Source organism: Scyliorhinus torazame, chromosome 12 (genome assembly GCF_047496885.1).
Source record: "Scyliorhinus torazame isolate Kashiwa2021f chromosome 12, sScyTor2.1, whole genome shotgun sequence".
In the NCBI taxonomy this organism is placed as follows: domain Eukaryota; kingdom Metazoa; phylum Chordata; class Chondrichthyes; order Carcharhiniformes; family Scyliorhinidae; genus Scyliorhinus; species Scyliorhinus torazame.
In genome coordinates, this window is record NC_092718.1 from 215,734,155 (window position 1) to 215,753,975 (window position 19,821).

General features: G+C 43.3%; 1 protein-coding gene across 2 annotated transcripts in view; it reads left to right on the top strand.

Annotated features, from left to right (window-relative positions):
• brip1 (BRCA1 interacting helicase 1) overlaps nt 1-19,016 on the top strand; it is a 329,036-nt gene extending 310,020 nt beyond the window's left edge. For both annotated transcript variants that reach the window (XM_072469931.1, XM_072469933.1), the window contains exons 19-20: nt 11,316-11,630; nt 16,278-19,016. In XM_072469931.1, the coding sequence (XP_072326032.1) occupies nt 11,316-11,630; nt 16,278-17,311 (1,349 nt within the window). In that variant the 3' untranslated portion in view covers nt 17,312-19,016. The remainder of the gene's footprint in view (nt 1-11,315; nt 11,631-16,277) is intronic.
• Nucleotides 19,017-19,821: the final 805 nt, after the last annotated feature.

The following is a 19,821-nucleotide window of genomic DNA, read 5'->3' on the forward strand; positions in this document are numbered from 1 at the left end:
AATGGTGGAGCAGGCTCAAGGGACAGTATGAACAACTCCTGCTCCTATTTATTATGAAACTAACGACGAAGAGGTGAATGAGTTCCCCAAGTTTTCCTTTATTCCCTAAAGGGAATCAAGGGTCTCAACCTCATGACTTCTCCATGGTAACTGATTTGAAATCAGAAGCAGATGATCTGAGAACCAAGCCTCAAATTTGTGCCTCACCATTCTGTGATCTAGTTCATTAGAGTAATGCTCTATATCACTATATTCTCTTCCACTCTATAACAAAAACAAATACAAATGGTGCAGCACATCAGCATGTCAGTTTGCTGGATTACACAGTGTTGGAGTCCAGGTTCATGCTCATAAAAAATGTGTATCTGTTAAGTTTGTCACAATGATAGGGTGACTGGTGCGAAAGGCGTGGTTTGTCTTAGTCATAGAATCATTCAATACAGAAGAGGCCCTTCTGCCCATTAAGTCTGTACTGACAAAACTACACTAATCCCACTTTCCAGCATTTGGCCCATAGCTTTGAATGATATGAGATTTCAAGTGCTCATCCACGCACTTTTTAAAGGTTGTGAAGTTTCACGCCTCTACTGCCCTCCCAGGCTGCGCATTCCAGACTCCTACCTCCCTCTGGGTGAATTTTCTTTCCCTCAAATTCCATCTAAACCTTCTGTCCCTCTCCTTAAATTTATGCCCCCTCCTTACATTTATGCCCCCTCGTTATTAACCCTTCAACTAACGGGAACAGCTGTTTCTTATCCACCCTGTCCATAGCCTTCATAATTGTATACACCTTGTTACGACACCCTGGGTTAGTGCACGGTCAACTCCAGTCCCACTTAACCTGGAGTCTCAGAAAAATATCCGAAGTCTTTGGCTCTTTGCTGTCCAATAATTACAATCACCAGGTTTGTAAGTTTAAACGCAATTAGTGTTTATTTATAACCAGAACTATAATGAAATCTGCAGCAAATACAACTGATTAACTATTATCTAATTCTTAATTCCCCACTTCAACTTGACCCTCCACCCTCAATTGTATGGAAATGATTGGAGAAAATTCTGAAAGAGAGAACAAGGGGCTGGTTTAGCATAGGGCTAAAGAGCTGGCTTTTAAAGCAGACCAAGGCAGGCCAGCAGCACGGTTCAATTCCCGTACCAGCCTCCCCGATTAGGCAACTAGGGGCTTTTCACAGTAATTTCATTTGAAGCCTACTTGTGACAATAAGCGATTTTCATATAAAATATATCATGTATATAATACACACATGACAGACAAACACAGAGGGAAAGAAAGGGGGGTAAAATAAATAAGTAAAAGAGAAAAAAAGATTATTTGTTTCAGATGGGTGCTTCCAGCACATTACTCCTGTTCAAACTTTGCTTTCAGTTCAAGGTTTTTACTGTGGATTCATTCAGGCTTTTGTAGTTCCAGCAATACAGCACTCACAACCTTTCTGGAGAGGGAGAGAGTCCTGTTTTTTGTTTGCAGCCTTTAATAGTTTTCCAGTAGATTCATTCATTCAGGTTCTCTGCAGTTTCAGGAAGATGACACTCGCAGCCTTTCTGGAGAAGGAGAGAACATGGGTCTTTGTCTTTCTGTGTCCAGGAGTCAAACTGAAACTTCTTGGGACTGTGCAAAGCATTCCACTGAGACAGGATCCAATTATCACCTGCTACAGGGGCAGAATACAGCCTTTTGGGCCAATTAATCAAAACTAGTCCCAGCCCAACTCTCTCTCCCTCTCTGGTGCCCCTGTTCAAACTAGCAGAGTGTTCACTCCCATAGCTTCTGAATTCTTCATTCTCTCTGCTGCTTGACTTAAAGTTACTTGTCTATTAATCACCCATGGATCAAAAATGATAATGGCAAAATAAAAGAAAGAGGAAATTAGGAATAAACAGGAAGGACCCTTACAACCTCAATCAGGACCCACCTCAGCCTTCTCTACCCTAGAAAAAATAGCCCCAGCCTACCCAGCCTCTCTTCATAGATAAAATGCTGTATCCCAGGCAACATCCTGGTGAATCTCCTCTGCACCCTTCCAAGTGCAATCACATCCTTCCTAAAGTGAGGTGACCAGAACTGCACATATTACCCCAGCTGTGGACTAACCAAAGTCTTGTACAGCTCCAACATAAGCCTTGCTCTTATAATCTATGCGACGACTGATAAAGGCAAGTGTCCCTTATGCCTTCTTAATTACCCTATTAACCTGTCCTGTCGCCTTCAGGTATCTGTGGACAAGCACCCCAATATCTCTCTGTTTTTCCGAGCTCCCTAGTGTTCAGCCATTCATTGAATGCTCACTTGTCTTGCACTCCATCCAAAGTGCATCTTTTCGCAACTTTCAGGGTTAAATTCCAATTGCCGCTGATCTGTCCATCTGACCAATCCATCTATATCTTCCTGCCACCCAAGACACTTTTCCTCACTATTAACCACCCTATCAATCTTTGTGTCATCTTCAAACATACTTATCAACTCCTCCCCCCCCCCCACATTCTTATGTATATTGTTTATGTATATCACAAACAATGATAATAATAATCTTTATTGTCACAAGTATACTTACATAAACACTGCAATGAAGTTACTGTGAAAATTCCCCAGTTGCTACATTCTGGCGCCTGTTCGGGTACACAGGGAGAATTCAGAATGTCTAAATTAACTAACAGCTCGGGCGCAATTCTCCCATCGGGAGACTAAGTCCCGACGCCGGAGTGAAAACTGGAGTGTTTCACTCCTGCGCGGAGCCCGCTCCCAGTCCCCTATTCGCCTGCCCCCGGAGGGCTAGGAGCGGCGTTGCGTCATTTACGCTTGCCGGGCTTTGGCGCCACGTAAAAGCGGCGCCGCGCAAATGACGTAATCCGAGCATGCGTGGGTTGGCCGGCGCCAACCCGTGCATGCGCGGTTGCCGTCCTCCCCGAGGCCGCCCCGCAAGAAGATGTCGGATAGATCTTGCGGGGCGGTGGAGGAAAGGAGGTGCTCCTTCAGAGAGGCCGGCCCGCCGATTGGTGGGCACCGATCGCGGGCCAGACACCTTTTGAGGCCCCCCCGTGCAGGGAGACCCCCCCCCCAGCGTTCCCGTGCTGTTCCCACCGGCAGCGACCAAGTGTGGACGGCGCCGGCGGGAACCCGCCGTGTTGGGCAGGCCGGTCGGCCCATCCAGGCCGGAGAATCGCCGCTCGCCCGTTGCAAACGGCGAGCGGCGATTCTCCCAGCGGCCAGCCGTGAATCTCGCCAAGCCGGTTGGGGGGGGGGGGGGGTGTCAGAATCGCATGCGGTTGCCGGGGCGGCGTGACGGGACTCGTGCGGCGCCCCAGCGATTCTCCCACCCGTCGTGGGGGGGGAGGAGAATTCCGCCCCACGTCTTTCGAGACTTTTGGCAGGAAACCGGTGCACCCGGTGGAAACCCACGCAGACATGGTTTTGGAATGTGCAGACTCCGCAAAGATAGTGACCCAAGCCGGGAATTGAACCTGGAACCCTGGCGCTGTGAAGCCATTGTGCTAACCACTGTGCGACCATGCTGCCCTAAAGAACCTAGCACTGATCCCTGTGGTTTGCCACTGGGCACTGGCCTTCAGTCACACAAACAAGCTTTTACAACCACCCTCTGTCTCCTACCACTATGCCAGTATTGGATCCAACTTGCCAAGTTTGGATGTGCTTTTACGTTCATTATCAGTCTCCTATGTGAGACCTTGTCAAAAGCTTTGTTGAAATCCATATAAACTACATCAACTGCACTACCCTCATCTACACACCTGATCACCTCCTCGAAAAATTCAATCAAATTTGTTCAGCATGACCTCACTCTGACAAAGTCATGCTGACTATCCCTGATCAAACCTAGTCTTTCCAAATGGGGATTGATTCTCTCCTTCAGAATTTTCTCCAATCATTTCCATACAATTGGGGCGAAATTCTCCGGTATCGGTGCGATGTCCGCTGACTGGTGCCCAAAACGGCGTAAATCAGTCGGGCATCGCGTCGCCCCAAAGGTGCGGAATGCTCCGCATCTTTGGGGGCCGAGCCCCAACCTTAAGGGGCTAGGCCCGCGCCAGAGAATTTCCGCCCCGCCAGCTGGCTGAAAAGGCCTTTGGTGCCCCGCCAGCTGGCGCGGAAATGACATCTCCGGGCGGCGCATGCGCAGGAGCGCTAGCGGCCGCTGACGACATTCCCGCGCATGCGCAGTGGAGGGAGTCTCTTGCGCCTCTGCCATGGTGGAGACCGTGGCGAAGGCGGAAGGAAAAGAGTGCCCCCACGGCACAGGCCTGCCCGCGGATCTGTGGGCCCCGATCGCGGGCCAGGCCACCGTGGGGGCACCCCCCGGGGCCAGATCGCCACGCGCCCGCCCAGGACCCCGGAGCCCGCCCGCGCCGCCTTGTCCTGCCGGTAAGGTAATTACGCCGGCGGGGCAGGCATTTTAGCAGCGGGACTCCGGGCCGGAGAATCGCGGGGGGGGGGCCCCGCCAACCGGCGCGGTGTGATTCCCGCCCCCGCCGAATACCCGGTGCCGGAGAATTCGGCAACCGGCGGGGGCAGGATTCACGCCAGTCCCCGATGATTCTCCGACCTGGCGGGAGGTCGGAGAATCTCGCCCATGATGTGAGACTCATTGGTCTGTAATTCTCTGGTTTATCTCTACCACCGTTCTTGAAAAGTAGAACCACATGTGCTGCCCTCCAATCCTCAAACACCTCCCCTGTGGCCAGAGAGGAATTAAAAATTTGGGTCAGAGCCTCATTAATTTCCTCCCTTGCCTCCCACAGCAGCCTGAGATACGACCCATCCGGACCTGGGGATTTGTCCACTTTTAAGCCTGCCATTACCACCTCACTCCCTATGTCAAACTGTTCAAGACCTCACAATCACTCCCCCCAGTTTCTGTAGCTACATCCTCCTTCTCCCGAGTAAAGTCAGATGTGAAATGCTCATTTAACATCCTATCAATGTCCTCTGGCTCCTCTCACAGATTGCCCCTTTGGTCCCTAATGGGCCCTACTCTTTCCCTCGTTATCCCCATCCCCTTAATATACTTGTATCTTGAGATTCACTCTAATCTTACCCGTCAATGCTTTTTAATGCCCTCTCTTTGCTTTCCTAATTGCTTTCTTAAGTTCCTCCCTTTACTTTCTATATTCCACTGAGGCCTCTGCTGATTTAGGTAAAAGCACATCCAAACTTGCTAGAAGCCTCTCTTTCCTTCCCTATCCAATTCTAAATATTCCTAGATATCCTGGATTCTCTGGGCTTGTTGTTCCTACATTTCACCCAAAAAGGAACATGTTGGGCCTGTACTCTTCCCATTTCTTTTTTGAACATCCCCCACTACTTTGCTGTAGATTTTCCCACAAGAAGCTGTTCCGAGCCCACTTTGGCCAGATACTAATAAAATCTGCCTTCCCCCAATCCAAAACCGTTTTGTGCAGACCACCTTTTTCCTTTTCCAAAACATACTTAAATTGTACTGTGTTGTGATTGCTATCACTAAAATGCTCCTCCACTGCCACCTCAAATACCTGTCCAACTTCATTTCCCAGAATTAGATCCAGCACTATGCCATCCCTTGTTGTGTCTTCTACATATTGACACAAAAAGCTCTCCTGAATACATTTCAAGAAATCCGCCCCCTTCAAACCCTTTGCACTACATTACGCCTATCCCAATTAATGTTGGAGAAGTTGAAATCCTCTAATATAATTACCCTATTATTCTTATTATTTTTACATACCTCAGTGGATTATCTACATGTCTGCTCCTCTATTGCCTGTTAACTGTTTGGGGACCTATACTGCACTCCCAGTATTGTGACTGCTCCTTGTTATTCCTAAACTCTACCCACAAAACCCCATTTCAAGACCCTTCCAAGATATCGTCCCTCCTTACTGCAGTAACTGACTCCTTAATCTTTGACCACATTATTCTAGCTCCTTTCAGATCTGTTGTTATTTGCTTAGAATAATTTTGCTCCATTGTCAGATGCATTTGTCTGAGATCAGGGATTTGTGTAAATGGTTTTTAAAGATACAAAGCTGAATCCTGTCAATCTCACTATACTAACTCAAATCATCAGGCCTCTACAGTTCTCTGTGAATTTAATTTAAAATGTGACTTAAATGTTACAGATATATTCCCATGTTAGCTTATTTTGATCAATGGTGGCTATTTCTAAAAATGTTAATATAGACTCTGTAGTTAATTTTGTCAGGCCTCTCAAGATGGAATGAAAATTGGTTGGCTTAATTAACCCCTGTGCTCTTGTGCTGCTGTTGCTCTTTTTAGCCCTAGTTTTATTAGCTCTGATTATGTCACCTTTGCTCACGAGTCGCCAGGTATCTTTCTGATACCGCCACGTGGTTCAAGCTCGAGTTATGATTAATAAGTCAGCACACCGCTTAGTAAGATTGAAATCAGCGGTCATTTATTATGTACAGCAATAGATACTTACACAATAATCCTACTATCTATATCAAAACCTACCACTACTGGCCAATACTTAACTTTTGGGGATGGCCCACCAGGTCAGGGAAACGAATGGTTTATCGAATTGAATCTGGCCTGCGGGATTCAAAAGGCTGATACGGGTCGATGGCTAGGAATCTCTATCGGGTAGCGATCGCTGGAGTCAGACTTACTGTTTCTGGTCGATGTTCTTGCGAAGGTTGCGAGCAGGAGAAGAAGGGAGAGAGAGTGAGATCTGAACTTGGCCCCTCAATTTATAGGGCCCAGGGGCTTCCCGCCTCTCGGGGCGGCCCTTGACCCTGAGTCCCAAGTGATTGGACTTGTTCCCAATCACTGGGTTCGATATGCTCCAATAATGGGGCGATTCCTCGATCGGGGGTGGTCGTTCACCTGTCTTTGTTTCGGCCACTGCAGGCGCCGAGAGGTCTGGCCCGGCATTCAATTGCTAATATGTTGCAATTGTTCCCGGGGATAGCCGATTAAACTGCAGATGTCTGTGTTGATGTGCTGCTAATAGTCGTAGGTATCGATCTGGGCCAACTTCCCCAGGGCCGAATATGCTATTCTGTCTGCAGCTGTCCGTTTGTGTCCTGTTGGCTGCTTTTCCCATCAGCCTTTTCGGTTAGCCATTTTAAATCGGGTTTTGGCCAAATTAATCGGGAATCAGACATTTTAGGTGGCTACACTGCTCCATAACAATCACTTGGATACATTTGTAGGCATTGTCAAGGAAGAAGGTGATTTTTGTCTTCTAGGTCAGAAAATGTGTGTGGGTTGGTAAAATCTTAAGAAAAAAGTGAGTAAAGCATGTTTAACTTGGTAAAATAAAATGCTACCGTATTGTTCAACTTTAGAATTGCTGGATCAAACTGAAAATATGCTATAAAATACTGCATGAAAATTGTGGATGTCAAATTGCTGCCCTTTAGTCACTGGATGGTGCTATAACTCTGTTTTGCCGTTCAGATTTTGAAAATAATGCGAAACACATGCTTGAGATATGACTCGACCATAAAACTTTTATTTGCATCAGATTCTTAAGTAATGCTGCTGTTACTTGCCAATGCAGCAGAATTTAGCTGAAAACACAGTTATGTAAAGTGTGTTGTACTGAGATTATGCCATATTAACCTTTTTCTCTGCTGAATAATGCCTTACGATTAGCAGACCAAATGCAATGATCTTATGCTGTAAGGGTTAACGAAAAGTAGTTAGTTCCTAGTGTACTCATGAGTGCCTGACTTGTAAAATCTTTATAGAGCACATGAGCACCTGTAAATTTTTAGAGGGTACACTCGAGTGAAGTGTTATGACTCTTGGAATACCATACATTTGAAGTACGGACAATGGGAAGTCCTCCAAATGCAAAGGGGGAGCTGGTAGGTTCGGCAATTTTACGAAAGGTTTCTTATTTCATCACTTTTCTTCCTGCATTTATTTTCTCACCTTTTCTACATTCCTTTGCGCATGCACATTTCCTAAACTACTTCCAATGTGCTTCTGAGGCCTCCTACATGCCTACCACCCCATCCTTGTGAGAAAATGTAAAAATAAATCTCTTCATTGTTCCAACAATATGCCTTGGCTTCAGCTTCAAAAGAGCACCCCATAATGTACAATTGTGTTGTTTTCATTTCCTATACCAGCTATTCTTACGGGCTTTCTGAGTCAACTACCAATTAGTGCTGATAATAGGCATTTTAATGCCGCAGATTCAAGCAGGGCTTGGCTTTCAGAGGGAAAGCACCTTTAAGAGGAATAAAATGCTATGGGAAAAAGGCATGGGAGTGAAACCAGTTAAATAGCTCATGAAGAACACAGGTACAGACTCAATGGGCAACATTTTTTCCTTCTGTGCTGTAACTATTCATCTGACATAGCATCCCCTTTTTTCCTTTCATTTTTGGCTTTCATTTGTTATAATATTCCAAAATTCCCTGGATGTGGGAAAGGTTCCAATGGATGGAAAAATGCTTATTCAAAAAGAGAGGAAGGCAGAAAGTAGGAAACAATAGACCAGTTAGTTTAACATCTGTCTTTAAAATCCATTATTAAGCAAGTAATAACAAGACATTTGGAAAGTCAAAACACATTCCATCAGAATCAGCCTAGTTTTATGAAGGGCAAATCGTGTTTGACTAATTTGCTAGGGTTCTTCGAAGATGTAACAAGCAAAGTGGATAATGGGGATCCTGTAGATGTAGTATATCTGGACTTCCAGAAGGCATTTGATAAGGTGCTGCACAAAAGTTTAATACACAAAGCAAGATCACATGGGGTTAGGGGCAATTTATTAGTTTGGATAAAGGACTGGCTAACCAACAGAAAGCAGAGAGATGGATACCTGGGTCTTTTTCTGGTTGGAAAGATGTAACTGATGGGGTGCCACATAGTTTGGTCCTCGGGCCCCAACTATTTACAATATATATTAATGACTTGGATGCAGGGATAGAAGATACTATAGCCAAATTTGCAGAAGACACTAAAATAATTGGGATGGTAAGTTGAAATGAGGAATTAAGAAATTTACAAATGGATATGGACAGATTAGGGGAGTGGGCCAAAATTTGGCAGATGAAATTTAACGTGGATAAGTGTGAGGTTATCCATTTTGGTCGGAAAAATAAAAAGGCAACTTATTATCTAAATAGAGAGAAACTTCAAAGTGCTTTGGTGCAAGAGGATTTGGATGTCCCCGTGCATGACTCACCAAAAACTAGTATGCAGGTACAGCAGGTAATAAAGAAGGCAAATGGAACTTTGGCATTTGTTGCTAAAGGAATAGAGTATAAAAGTAAGGAAGTGTTGCCGCAACAAGGCATTACTGAGACCACAGCTGGAGCATTTGTGTACAGTTTTGGTCCCCTTGAAAAGGGATATCGTTGTATTGGAGGCAGTTCAGAGGAGGTTCACTAGATTAATTCCAGCGAGAGGGGTTGGTCTTATAAAAAATAAATAAATAAATAACCTTTTATTGTCACAAGTAGGCTTACATTAACACTGCAATGAAGTTACTGTGAAAAGTCCCTAGTCGCCACATTCTGGCGCCTGTTCGGGTACACAGAGGGAGAATTCAGAATTCTCAGCTGGTACGGGATTTGAACCCGTGCTGCTGGCCTTGTTCTGCATCACAGATCAGCTAGAAGAAAGATTAAGCAGTTTAGGCCTATAACACTCTATAAAGTTTAGAAGAATGAGAGGAGAATTAATTGAGGTGGATAAGATGATAAAGGGATTTGACGAAGTAGACATAGCGTGGATGTTTCCTCTTGTGGGTAAGAACGAGAGGCCATAGTTTTGGGATAAGGCATAGTAAATTTAATACAGATATGAGGAGAAATTACTTCTCAAAGGGCACGATCTGTGGAATTCACCATCCAGAGTGAGATGGATGGCAAGACATTGAGTAAATTTCAGGAGGAGATAGACAGATTTTTAATTAGTAACGGGTTGAACGTTTATGGAGCACGGGCAGGAAACTGGGGCCGAGATGAGATCAACCATAATCGTAATGAAAGGCAGAGCAGGCTCATGGGGTTGAATTGCCTATTCCTGCTCCTAGTTCTTATGTTATTTTATGGGACATGAGCATCGCTGGCTGAACCAGAATTTACTGCCTGTCCTTAACTGCCCTCAATGCTGCCACACCGGGTACGGATGACAGATTTCCTTCCCTAAAGGACATTAATGAACCACATGGAATTTTACAATGGTTTCATGGTCACCATTAGATTTTAAAATGCAGATTTTTATTGAATTCAAATTTCACCATCTGCTGTGGTGGGATTTGTACCTAGGTCCCCAGATTCTGCTCTGGGCCGAAGGTCTCAAACCAATCTCACTGGCACAAATCCCGTTTTGGCCCTCTCGCGAGATTGGGCAGCACGGTAGCATTGTGGATAGCACAATTGCTTCACAGCTCCAGGGTCCCAGGTTCGATTCCGGCTTGGGTCACTGTCTGTGCGGAGTCTGCACATCCTCCCCGTGTGTGCGTGGGTTTCCTCTGGGTGCTCCGGTTTCCTCCCACAGTCCAAAGATGTGCAGGTTAGGTGGATTGGCCATGATAAATTGCCCTTAGTGTCCAAAATTGCCCTTAGTGTTGGGTGAGGTTACTGGGTTATGGGGATAGGGTGGAGGTGTTGACCTTGGGTAGGGTGCTCTTTCCAAGAGCCGGTGCAGACTCGATAGGCCGAATGGCCTCCTTCTGCACTGTAAATCCTATGATAAATTCAGCAGCCGTGACGGGATTTGCACCTGAGGTGAGCGGGGGTGCAAGATCTTTCCCTTTGTTTCAATATTCATGTCTTTTTATTGCTACGGTTGACGCACTCAGGAATGACAATAGACTTCATGCTCTGGTGCGCTAGTCAGGCCTAGAGATCCCTTTCACTGCTCACATGTTTGAAAATGCAATTACTGGAGCCATTCCAATAGCAGACAGAACTTCGCCGAGTAGTTACAAGTGTTGCTGTTTCAACTATCAAACCAGGAAAATAATTTGTATGAAAGCATTCATTGGAGTAATAATTAATTTAGAGTGTGTTATATTCTCAACATGGAAAGTGACCTTTAAATGGAAATGTTGAGCAGGAACATATTGTGACAAAACAGCACCAACTGAGTGAAAATAATTTTGAAAATAGAATATATGCACTTCATAAAAGATTTTAACAAAATGGTAAATACAATTCATTTGTATACAAAAATTGGTGGAGTGTTAAATAGTGAGTTAGAATACAGGATGATATAGATGGGCTGGTTAGATGGGCCGCGTCCTCCTGATTTAGATGTTTTTTGTAATGCTTTTTCCATTTTCATTGATTGTTACAACTTTGTTTAATTATAGGTCTATCAAAGTGGATCCGTCAACAGGTCCAACACCATCCAAATTTCAATTGTGCTTTAGATTCATTGTGTATGTTTTCCAATGCTCACCAGAAGGATATTGAATACTTACCCAAGATCCTCAGTACAGTACCCGCACATATTGCGAACAAGGGTCATCAATCGCAGACTGCCAACACACAAACCTTGTTGGAAAATAGTATTCCAAAATGCAACCCGCCTAGTGTTATCCCAGCAAGCCAGAAGACTAACCCTAGTGCCATTCCCATACCTGCCTCCCGTGGGACCAGTAAAATGAGCACTACAGAAGTACCTGGTTAGTATCAATAAAGTGTCATTTGTTTCAACAAACAACTGAATAAATTAGTAAAACCTATAAGGAAAAAGCATAAAGATTTTTAAGAAAAACAGAAAATGCTGGAAATACTCAAGAGATCTGGAAGCATTTGTGCAAAGAGAAACTGAATTAATGTTTCAGGTCTGTGACCTTTCGTGAGTTCTGTTTTTATCACCAAATCCAGCATCTGCCATATTTTGCTTCAATAAAGATCTTTAATATTGGGGAAGCGTATTATATGTATTTTAGAAGAGGAATAATAGTGAAATGTTTTTCCCCTCACCTTAAACCAAAATGCTGTCTACGTTTTGCTAATTAGGTGTAACTTAATAGAGATAAAATGCCTCAATTCCTAACTTCCAATTTTATATTTTCATCCCCTAACCCATATGAATTAAGTTGTTGATGCCAATGTAAGTGACATTGTATTTGGGTTAATCTGATCTTGTGGAAACAATTTGATGTTGAGCAGTAGAAGACGAGACCTGTTTTTACCCACTTGATTCAGTCTGTTAGCCATAGGATTGTAGGCTGAAGAGGTCTATGTCCCACATCACTTCAGGCAAACTGCGGGAGGATTTTGCAAGATGACGAGGTGCAAAATTATTTTCTAGCAGACTTAAGACAGTTATTAAATTGCATAGTAGTAAAAGCTGAACACCAACTAGCTCAATTTACTTTTGATGTACAAACTACTGCCCCCCCACCCCCCCCCCCCCCCCCACGGCGCCAGCCCCACCAACCATTCCATGTCTTTATGTCCATTACTACTTGCCAAGGAAAGGTTGACATTTTCATGTCCAACAACTACCTTCTTCTTCAATTAGTTAACAGTGGTTATGATTCTAGTGGTAGGGTTGGTTCTGTTAGTTTTTTTTCTCCCCTACTCCAAATGTGGAACACTCACTCGCTAAGTATTTCACATATGATCTGGATCATTGTTTCAAATTTGAATATTTATTGCGATAATCAAATTTCACTACAGAAGAAAGCTGTTCATGCCACCTTGCCTGATACAGTGCTAGCTCACCCAGTGGACCAGTCCATTCTAATGCAATTTCCTGCTTTATTTCCCACTTGATTTAAATACGTTTCCTTGGGCTGGTTTCTCTGGTCCCCCAGCCGTGTGTTTCTTGGCGGCATGCCATTCACTGGCAGCGGTATCCTCTACTCCCACCCCATGCCGCCGGAAAAACCCGCTGGCGGAGATGCGCTACCAGCGGGAACCGAGAATCCCAGCGGCCAGAGAATTTTGGCCTTTTCTTCAAGTGTACATTTAATTACATGTTCAATTTCTATATTGACTGGTTTTCAACACTTATTTGAATATGGAATATATTACATTTTTGTTGGGGCAGAATATTTCCAACATTCTTCTTCAGACTTGATGGCTTATGTCACCATCACCCTTTATTACCAATTCTGCAACTGGGGGGATATAATTTCACAATCCACCTTTTTAAACCTTGTTATTAATTTTGAACAGTTCTGTTAACGTTCTTACTCTTTGATTCATCAAATTCTGTCTAAAGTCTCTTCATAGCATATCTCAAAACCTATTGCATTCCTAATTTAGTTAAGATGAAAGGTCACATATCTGAAAAGGGAATTCTGTTTTTCTCTCCAAAGACACTGGCAAACCTGATATTTTCTCTTCATATTTCAGATTTTCAGCCTGCATGGTGCGTGCTTTTGTGTTAATGTTTAATTGAATAGCTGTAGATTGAGAGAGCGAAATGTGCAACAAGAGCTGGATGCCCTTGTACACCAGTTGCTGAAAATAAGCATGCAAGTGCAGCAGGCTGTGAAGAAGGCAAATGGTATTGCCCTTCATAGGGAGCAGGGATGTCCTGCTGCAATTATACAGAGCCTTGATGAGACCATATCATAGAAGAACTATTGAATCCCTACAGTGCAGAAGGAGGTCGTTCAATCCATCAAGTCTGCACCAACTCTCCGAAAGAGCACTCTACTTAGGCACACTCCCCTGTCCTACCTCTGTAACCCCACACATTGATCATGGCCAATCCACCTAACCTAGACATCTTTTGGACACTAATGGGCAATTTAACATGGCTATTCCACCTATTCTGCACATCTTTGGACTGTGGCAGAAAGCCGTAGCACCTGGAGGAAACCCACGTAGACACAGAGAGAACGTGAAAAATTTACACAGACAGTTACCCAAGGCTGGAATCGAATCTGGGTCCCCTGGCATTGTGAGGCAACAGTGCTAACCACATCTGGAACATTGTGTACAGTTTTGGTATTCTTATCTGAAAAGGATATTCTTGCTATTGAGAGTGTTTAAACCCATCGATCCTTTGATCTGCAAGGTTTCTATTCACCTTCAAAGAGAAAAAGCTTTTAGTATGCTGTAATTGACAGGGTACTAGCTTGTTTATTTTCATTTCCCTTCACACTTGAATGCATCTCAAGTACCTTGCTTTTAACCAAACCTCAATGTTTATAAACATCCAGAAGTTACGTTGCTTTCACTTTCTCTTTTGCAGCAGAACGCACTGAACTGTCTTTGCTGTGCTCAGAAGCTGCCAATCACCTAAACGATGAACATTAAAGCAGGGTACTTGATATGCATTCAAGCATGAAGGGAAATGAAAATAAACAATCCAGGCACGTGGCTGCCTGGGAGCATTACACTGTAGCCTACTAAATGCATGTTCTTTTAAAGGTCTGGGGGAGTTTTGAGTCTTGTGATGTGGTTTTGGCTTTTTGTGAAGTTACAGCTGCTGTTTTCTACATCTCTGACTGAGGCAACAGGTGTAGAGAACAGGTGAGTGAAAATGCAGTGATTTTTCACTGTTTCTGCCTAGACTGCTCTTTAGATTCCAGGCAGGAATGACTGATTGGTGGTGGTGGGGGGAGGCAGGATTTTCATTGTGAAGGGGAGGGGTGCCCACCGATAGACCTTGGAGGCCCTTGTTTAAATACTTCCCCCTTGGCCCAGCACATCAGGGTCACTCTGACAAATACTCTCACCAATGCATGCCAACGTGAATCCCGGCCCAGAGGGCTGGTGCATCACGGAGGTGTGGAGAATCCGATGTCCAGCCCGTTAATAGAATGAAGGAAGATGGGTTTAAATGACCCATTTGCATCTCCCGCTAGCGCGGGGCATGAAACGCAATGCTGCTGCCAGCAGGGGACCGAAGCATCGCAACGGGATTGGTGACTGGCATTTTTTGCTCGACACAAAATTCTCCACCATATCGGGAACTCCGCTACTGGCGGCGGGCCAGTTTTTGTTCTTGTCCCATTACCATTCATTTTGGCACCTTACAATAAAACTTTCCATCATTTAATCTGCACTATTGTCCTCCTCCTCTTTCCCCCCCCCCCCCCCTTTCACTTGCTTAAAACCTATTGCATCGCACCCTGCCCCCCTTTCCCACCACCATGGGAATTGCTGGGTCACCACCGCTATCCCCCCCCCCCCCCAGCATGCATGCGTGAGGCTGTCTCAGCCCCCCACCCTCACCAGACTCCCCCATAATCAGAGACCTCATATATGGGGAGACTCTCTGAACAAGTCTTGTATTAGCACCCCTCCCTCTGGGCCAGAAGCTCCGGGTTCAAGTCACACTTCAGGACTTGATGGCCATGAAAGGTATGTTCATAACGTGGCCAAACAAGTTGATTATTAGCCTGTGAAAACTTTGGTGGCAGGCAGTAAGAGCAGGAGAATTTCCTGTACAGCTGTACTGCAGAAGGCAACAGCAAACCTTTGCAGCAATTTGCCAAGCATAATCGTGGACCAATCCAATAGAAGATCATGGTCACCTACACCCTTTTAGGGCATGGTAACTGAAGGAAGAGGAGGATGGAAGGCCACAGACCTGAAATGTTAATTCTGTTTCTCTTTCCACAGATGTGGGCAGCATGGTATCACACGTGGCTAGCACTGTGGCTTCACAGCGCCAGGGTCCCAGGTTCGATTCCCCGCTGGGTCACTGTCTGTGCGGAGTCTGCACGTTCTCCCCGTGTCTGCGTGGGTTTCCTCCGGGTGCTCTGGTTTCCTCCCACAGTCCAAAGACGTGCAGGTTAGGTGGATTGGCCACGCTAAATTACCCTTAGTGACCAAAAAGGTTAGATGGTGTTATTGGGTTACAGGGATAGGGTGGAAGTGAGGGCTTAAGTGGATTGGTGCAGACTCGATGGGCCGAAAGGCCTCCTTCTACACTGTATGTTCTATGTCTATGTCTATGTTTCCAGCATTTTCTGCTTTTATTTCAGATTTCCAACATCCACGTGCATTTGTTCCATTTTCTCATCCTGGTATCATTCAAGTTTAATGTGTTCTTTTTCTGTATCTCTAAAATACTCTTTCTCTAGTGTGGTGCTCAAAACCTGACCAATTACTTTACAACATGGCTCTCTTGAAACTTCAGTACCACTCGTGAATAGCAGACTTTTCTGAACTTAACATAATTCTTTACGTCAATCATGAAACGAGTGTTTGATCTATGCTCAAGCACTCAATCATGGTGTTATTTCATTTTTTGAAGTAGATTTTGTAAAGCAGTGAAAAGGTAATGTTAGCTTTGGTTTTTGGGGTAAAGCTGTGCTGCACTTCATGACCTTTGATAATTATTGCTTGTCTTGCAGATAATGAGGAAGCGAATTCTACAACCATAATCACCAAAACTCCGCTCTTCAGAAATGCCAGTGTAAAAGAGAAAAACTGTAAGACTGGTGTCTCAAAAAATGAGTCCGGATCTATCATGCAGTATTTTAGAAAAAGGCCTCTGACTTCCACACCTATCCAAACATTACCAACACAGTCACACTTTTCATCTATTCAGTTGATGCAAGGTGATCATAAGAACATGATGTGCAAAACTGTTAGACAGACACAACAAAAGACAGAAATAATTTCATTTCAGTTTGAGAACATGTTACAGAAAAATACTGCTACGCCAATAAACAGAGAGGAGTTTTTATTAAATGCAGTAAAACATGAGTTACAAGATAACAGAGAAAACCAAACAGCTTATGACAGTGCAGGAAATTCTTATAACAGCTCCATGGTTGTATCACCCTCCTCTGTTGTGGAGTTGTTAAGCGAGGATGAGGCAGAAATTATGGGAATACCATCCTCCGTTAGCCCTGATATGCAGCAGCCTGCAGAGGAAGATGATGGTGTTAGGGAGGATGAGACATGTTTTTTTACCCCTGAACTTTTCGACAAGAATCCAGAGGAAGAGTGTTTAGAAACAGCAAGGGGAAATAATTCACCAGATGTTGTCAAAGTTGATGATCTCTGCGGTTTTGCTGCTGCACCTGAGAACGAAGCTGCTAATTGCGTGGAAATGTTTCCGAGTATAAATGGAGGACCCAGCTACTTTGACGAGCTGACTAAACCTAATGTCACGCACTCAGTTTTTGAACAGAAGAAAGATAATCTCACCAGTTTGTGTTCCAACTTCATAGCGAAAGACACATCTGTGCCTCAATTAGCTACACTGATAGATGAGGAGGAGGATGCCAGTATAAGACATCAGCACGTTGATGAGCTGGCAAAAACTGACAAAATAGTAAAGAGCAGATGTAGGCTGTCCAGATCTAGAAATAAAGGTACAAGCTTGATAACTGACAATGTATGTACACAACAACTAAACTTCCCCGCTGACGATAACTAATATGAAACAGATATCTGTCCCATCAAGTTGACTCATTCTGATTTTAAAATGTGTTTATCAATCGAGTCAAACTATTTAATATAATTTCTTATCCTATAGGTTTTGTTTAAGATGAGAAATTAGTTGGGGATGAGAATATCCTGTGCATCTCCAGATCAAATATAGAATAGGAGGGAGGGAGTAGAGATTCCTCCACTCAGTCCTAGCAATATGCTTCACTCCCTACCTCTGAAGTGTAGTTTCTACTGCACTGGCATTTTTATTTTTTAATTTCCTACATATTATGGACCTTGCTGTATAAAAGCCAAGTAATCCCAAAATCGGAATTCTGTACTAGGGACCAGTGCCAGCTATGAACTGAAAATTCCATAAATCATTTCATGTAGCACCTGCAAAGGTACTGAACAAAAGGATTAGGTAAGGCTGCTAGTAAATTCAAGCCGTGTAAGAACAATAGATTTGAGTGCTTTTTAAATGAAAATTAATCATAGCAGAATTACATTGGGTTCTATTATACTTTTATTACAATGTATTGCTGATCCACTCAATAGGTTGGCATCCCAATATGCTGAAGGCATCTGATGGGAGTTATATGTAGTTGTGCAAAGCACACTTATGGAAACATTTTGTTAATCAGTTGTTCATCTATGGACTAGAGATTCAGGAATGTGATCTTAAAACAGTCACTGATTAAAATAGGGAACTAAAGCTTCATTATTATATGGGATTAGGTTGGGGAGGAAAACAGGTAATCATTGTTTTTTACACTACAGTAAATGGAAATATCTTGATGCAGTGATAATGCTTGTTCTTAAACTATCATATCAAATAGTCTTCTAAGACCAAAAGTATTGACAGTGAACATTGAGAGTTATTGGCTAAGCAGTAGTTTTATGATTATCTTTTTGAACAGTTTATTAGTTAACCTTGTATTGCTGTCAATTTGTGCAGTGTCAAATGGTGCTTTATGAGGAAATTCTTTGGCAGAACTGGTGACACCAGAGTCTTTTACAGCAATAATCCATTGTCGATCTGGCTGTAATTCTTGAAAGTCTGAGTGTGTTGTCTTGGAAAAACCTACTTCTGTGGCTGCTACTTCATAAATAGTTTAACTTTTAAATGCTAAAATGTGATTGTTAGAAACCAAAAATCATAGTGAACCCAGAATTTTGCCTTGTACCATGCAGTCTGGTTCTTTAGCATCACTTTGGTGTTTTAAGTCAGGGGAGTAAAAATTCATCTTGGGCGGTGGCACAAAACAGACGGTCTTGGATCGGCCAACTAATTGCAGTGGATAGAACAGAATATCAGTCATTGTGTATAATGAGCAGTCAGACCAATATCCCCCAGTTTGTAACACTGCCAGAATTAACTTTCTACCTATTCCTATTGCACTGTACAGTTTTGGAAAATAATCTCTCCGCTGTGTTAAGGTATAATTTCTGTTAGTGGATTGGATCTAATTTGTTCCCAATATATTATCTCTGATTTCACCCAACCTGAAAAGTAGATTGCCGGGGTACCAAATAATAAGTGGACTAGGGGAGAAGGACATTCCTATAGAGCATCATTTTCCTTTGGGAGTGTAGCTGGGAGATTTGGAAAAGCTGCTTTTCACAATCAAGTCACTGGCACATTTGTATCAGAAGCTGTAAATTAAATTCTGTTGTAAAAATAAAATGATTAAATTGGTCATTAAAGAAAATTGTTAAACCTTTATTTCTTAACTACGCGTGAGAACTGTACTTTGTGTTTTCAAAATATCTATTCATTTAAGGTTTTGGTTACTACAATAAATATAAAAATAGGTAAAATTTCATCGAGGGATTTCTCGTGATTAAATGTCATATCTGGAATTAATTGTCAAAATGGCCTGTGTATTACATTTTTGGCAAGGATATGAAATATGTCAAAATGCAATCTCCGGATGTAGTAATATAGTCAGTGTAATGTGAAGAAAATTTGTTTTGAGTTGGTAGCTCTTCATTTTAATAGACATTTGGCAAAGTGACAGTTCGCTGTTGACTTGTCTGATTTTTGCTGTGTTACCCCTGGAGAAATGATATTAGAACATTTTATGCACTAAATCTCTAGTGATTTGTTTCTTAAAGACAAGAAGGATGGGAGATAGGTGTCCCATAGGTGTCTCCCTGACTCCAGTGTTTATTTCCACTCTTTGTAGGAGCAACTACCCTCTGATTGGAGCCTCACCATGATGGCGTAGCTAAGATAATTATGCCAAAAAGATAATTGGGACTCATGGGGCTGAGCTCAAAGCCCATTACTCCGTGCTGCAATACATTGAAGCCCAATATGCTATTTTATATGGTTGCTATTTAAAGTTTCATTATCCACAAAAACATGTAGTATCAAGTTTTAATATAAATTGGCTATTTACACTGATACAAATCTGCCTGGTTATACATGGTATTATGATTTTTATTCTATTGTTGTACCTTTCACATCTCTGTAGAACATTGTAAGATTGCATTTGAATGGGGTCTCACTGG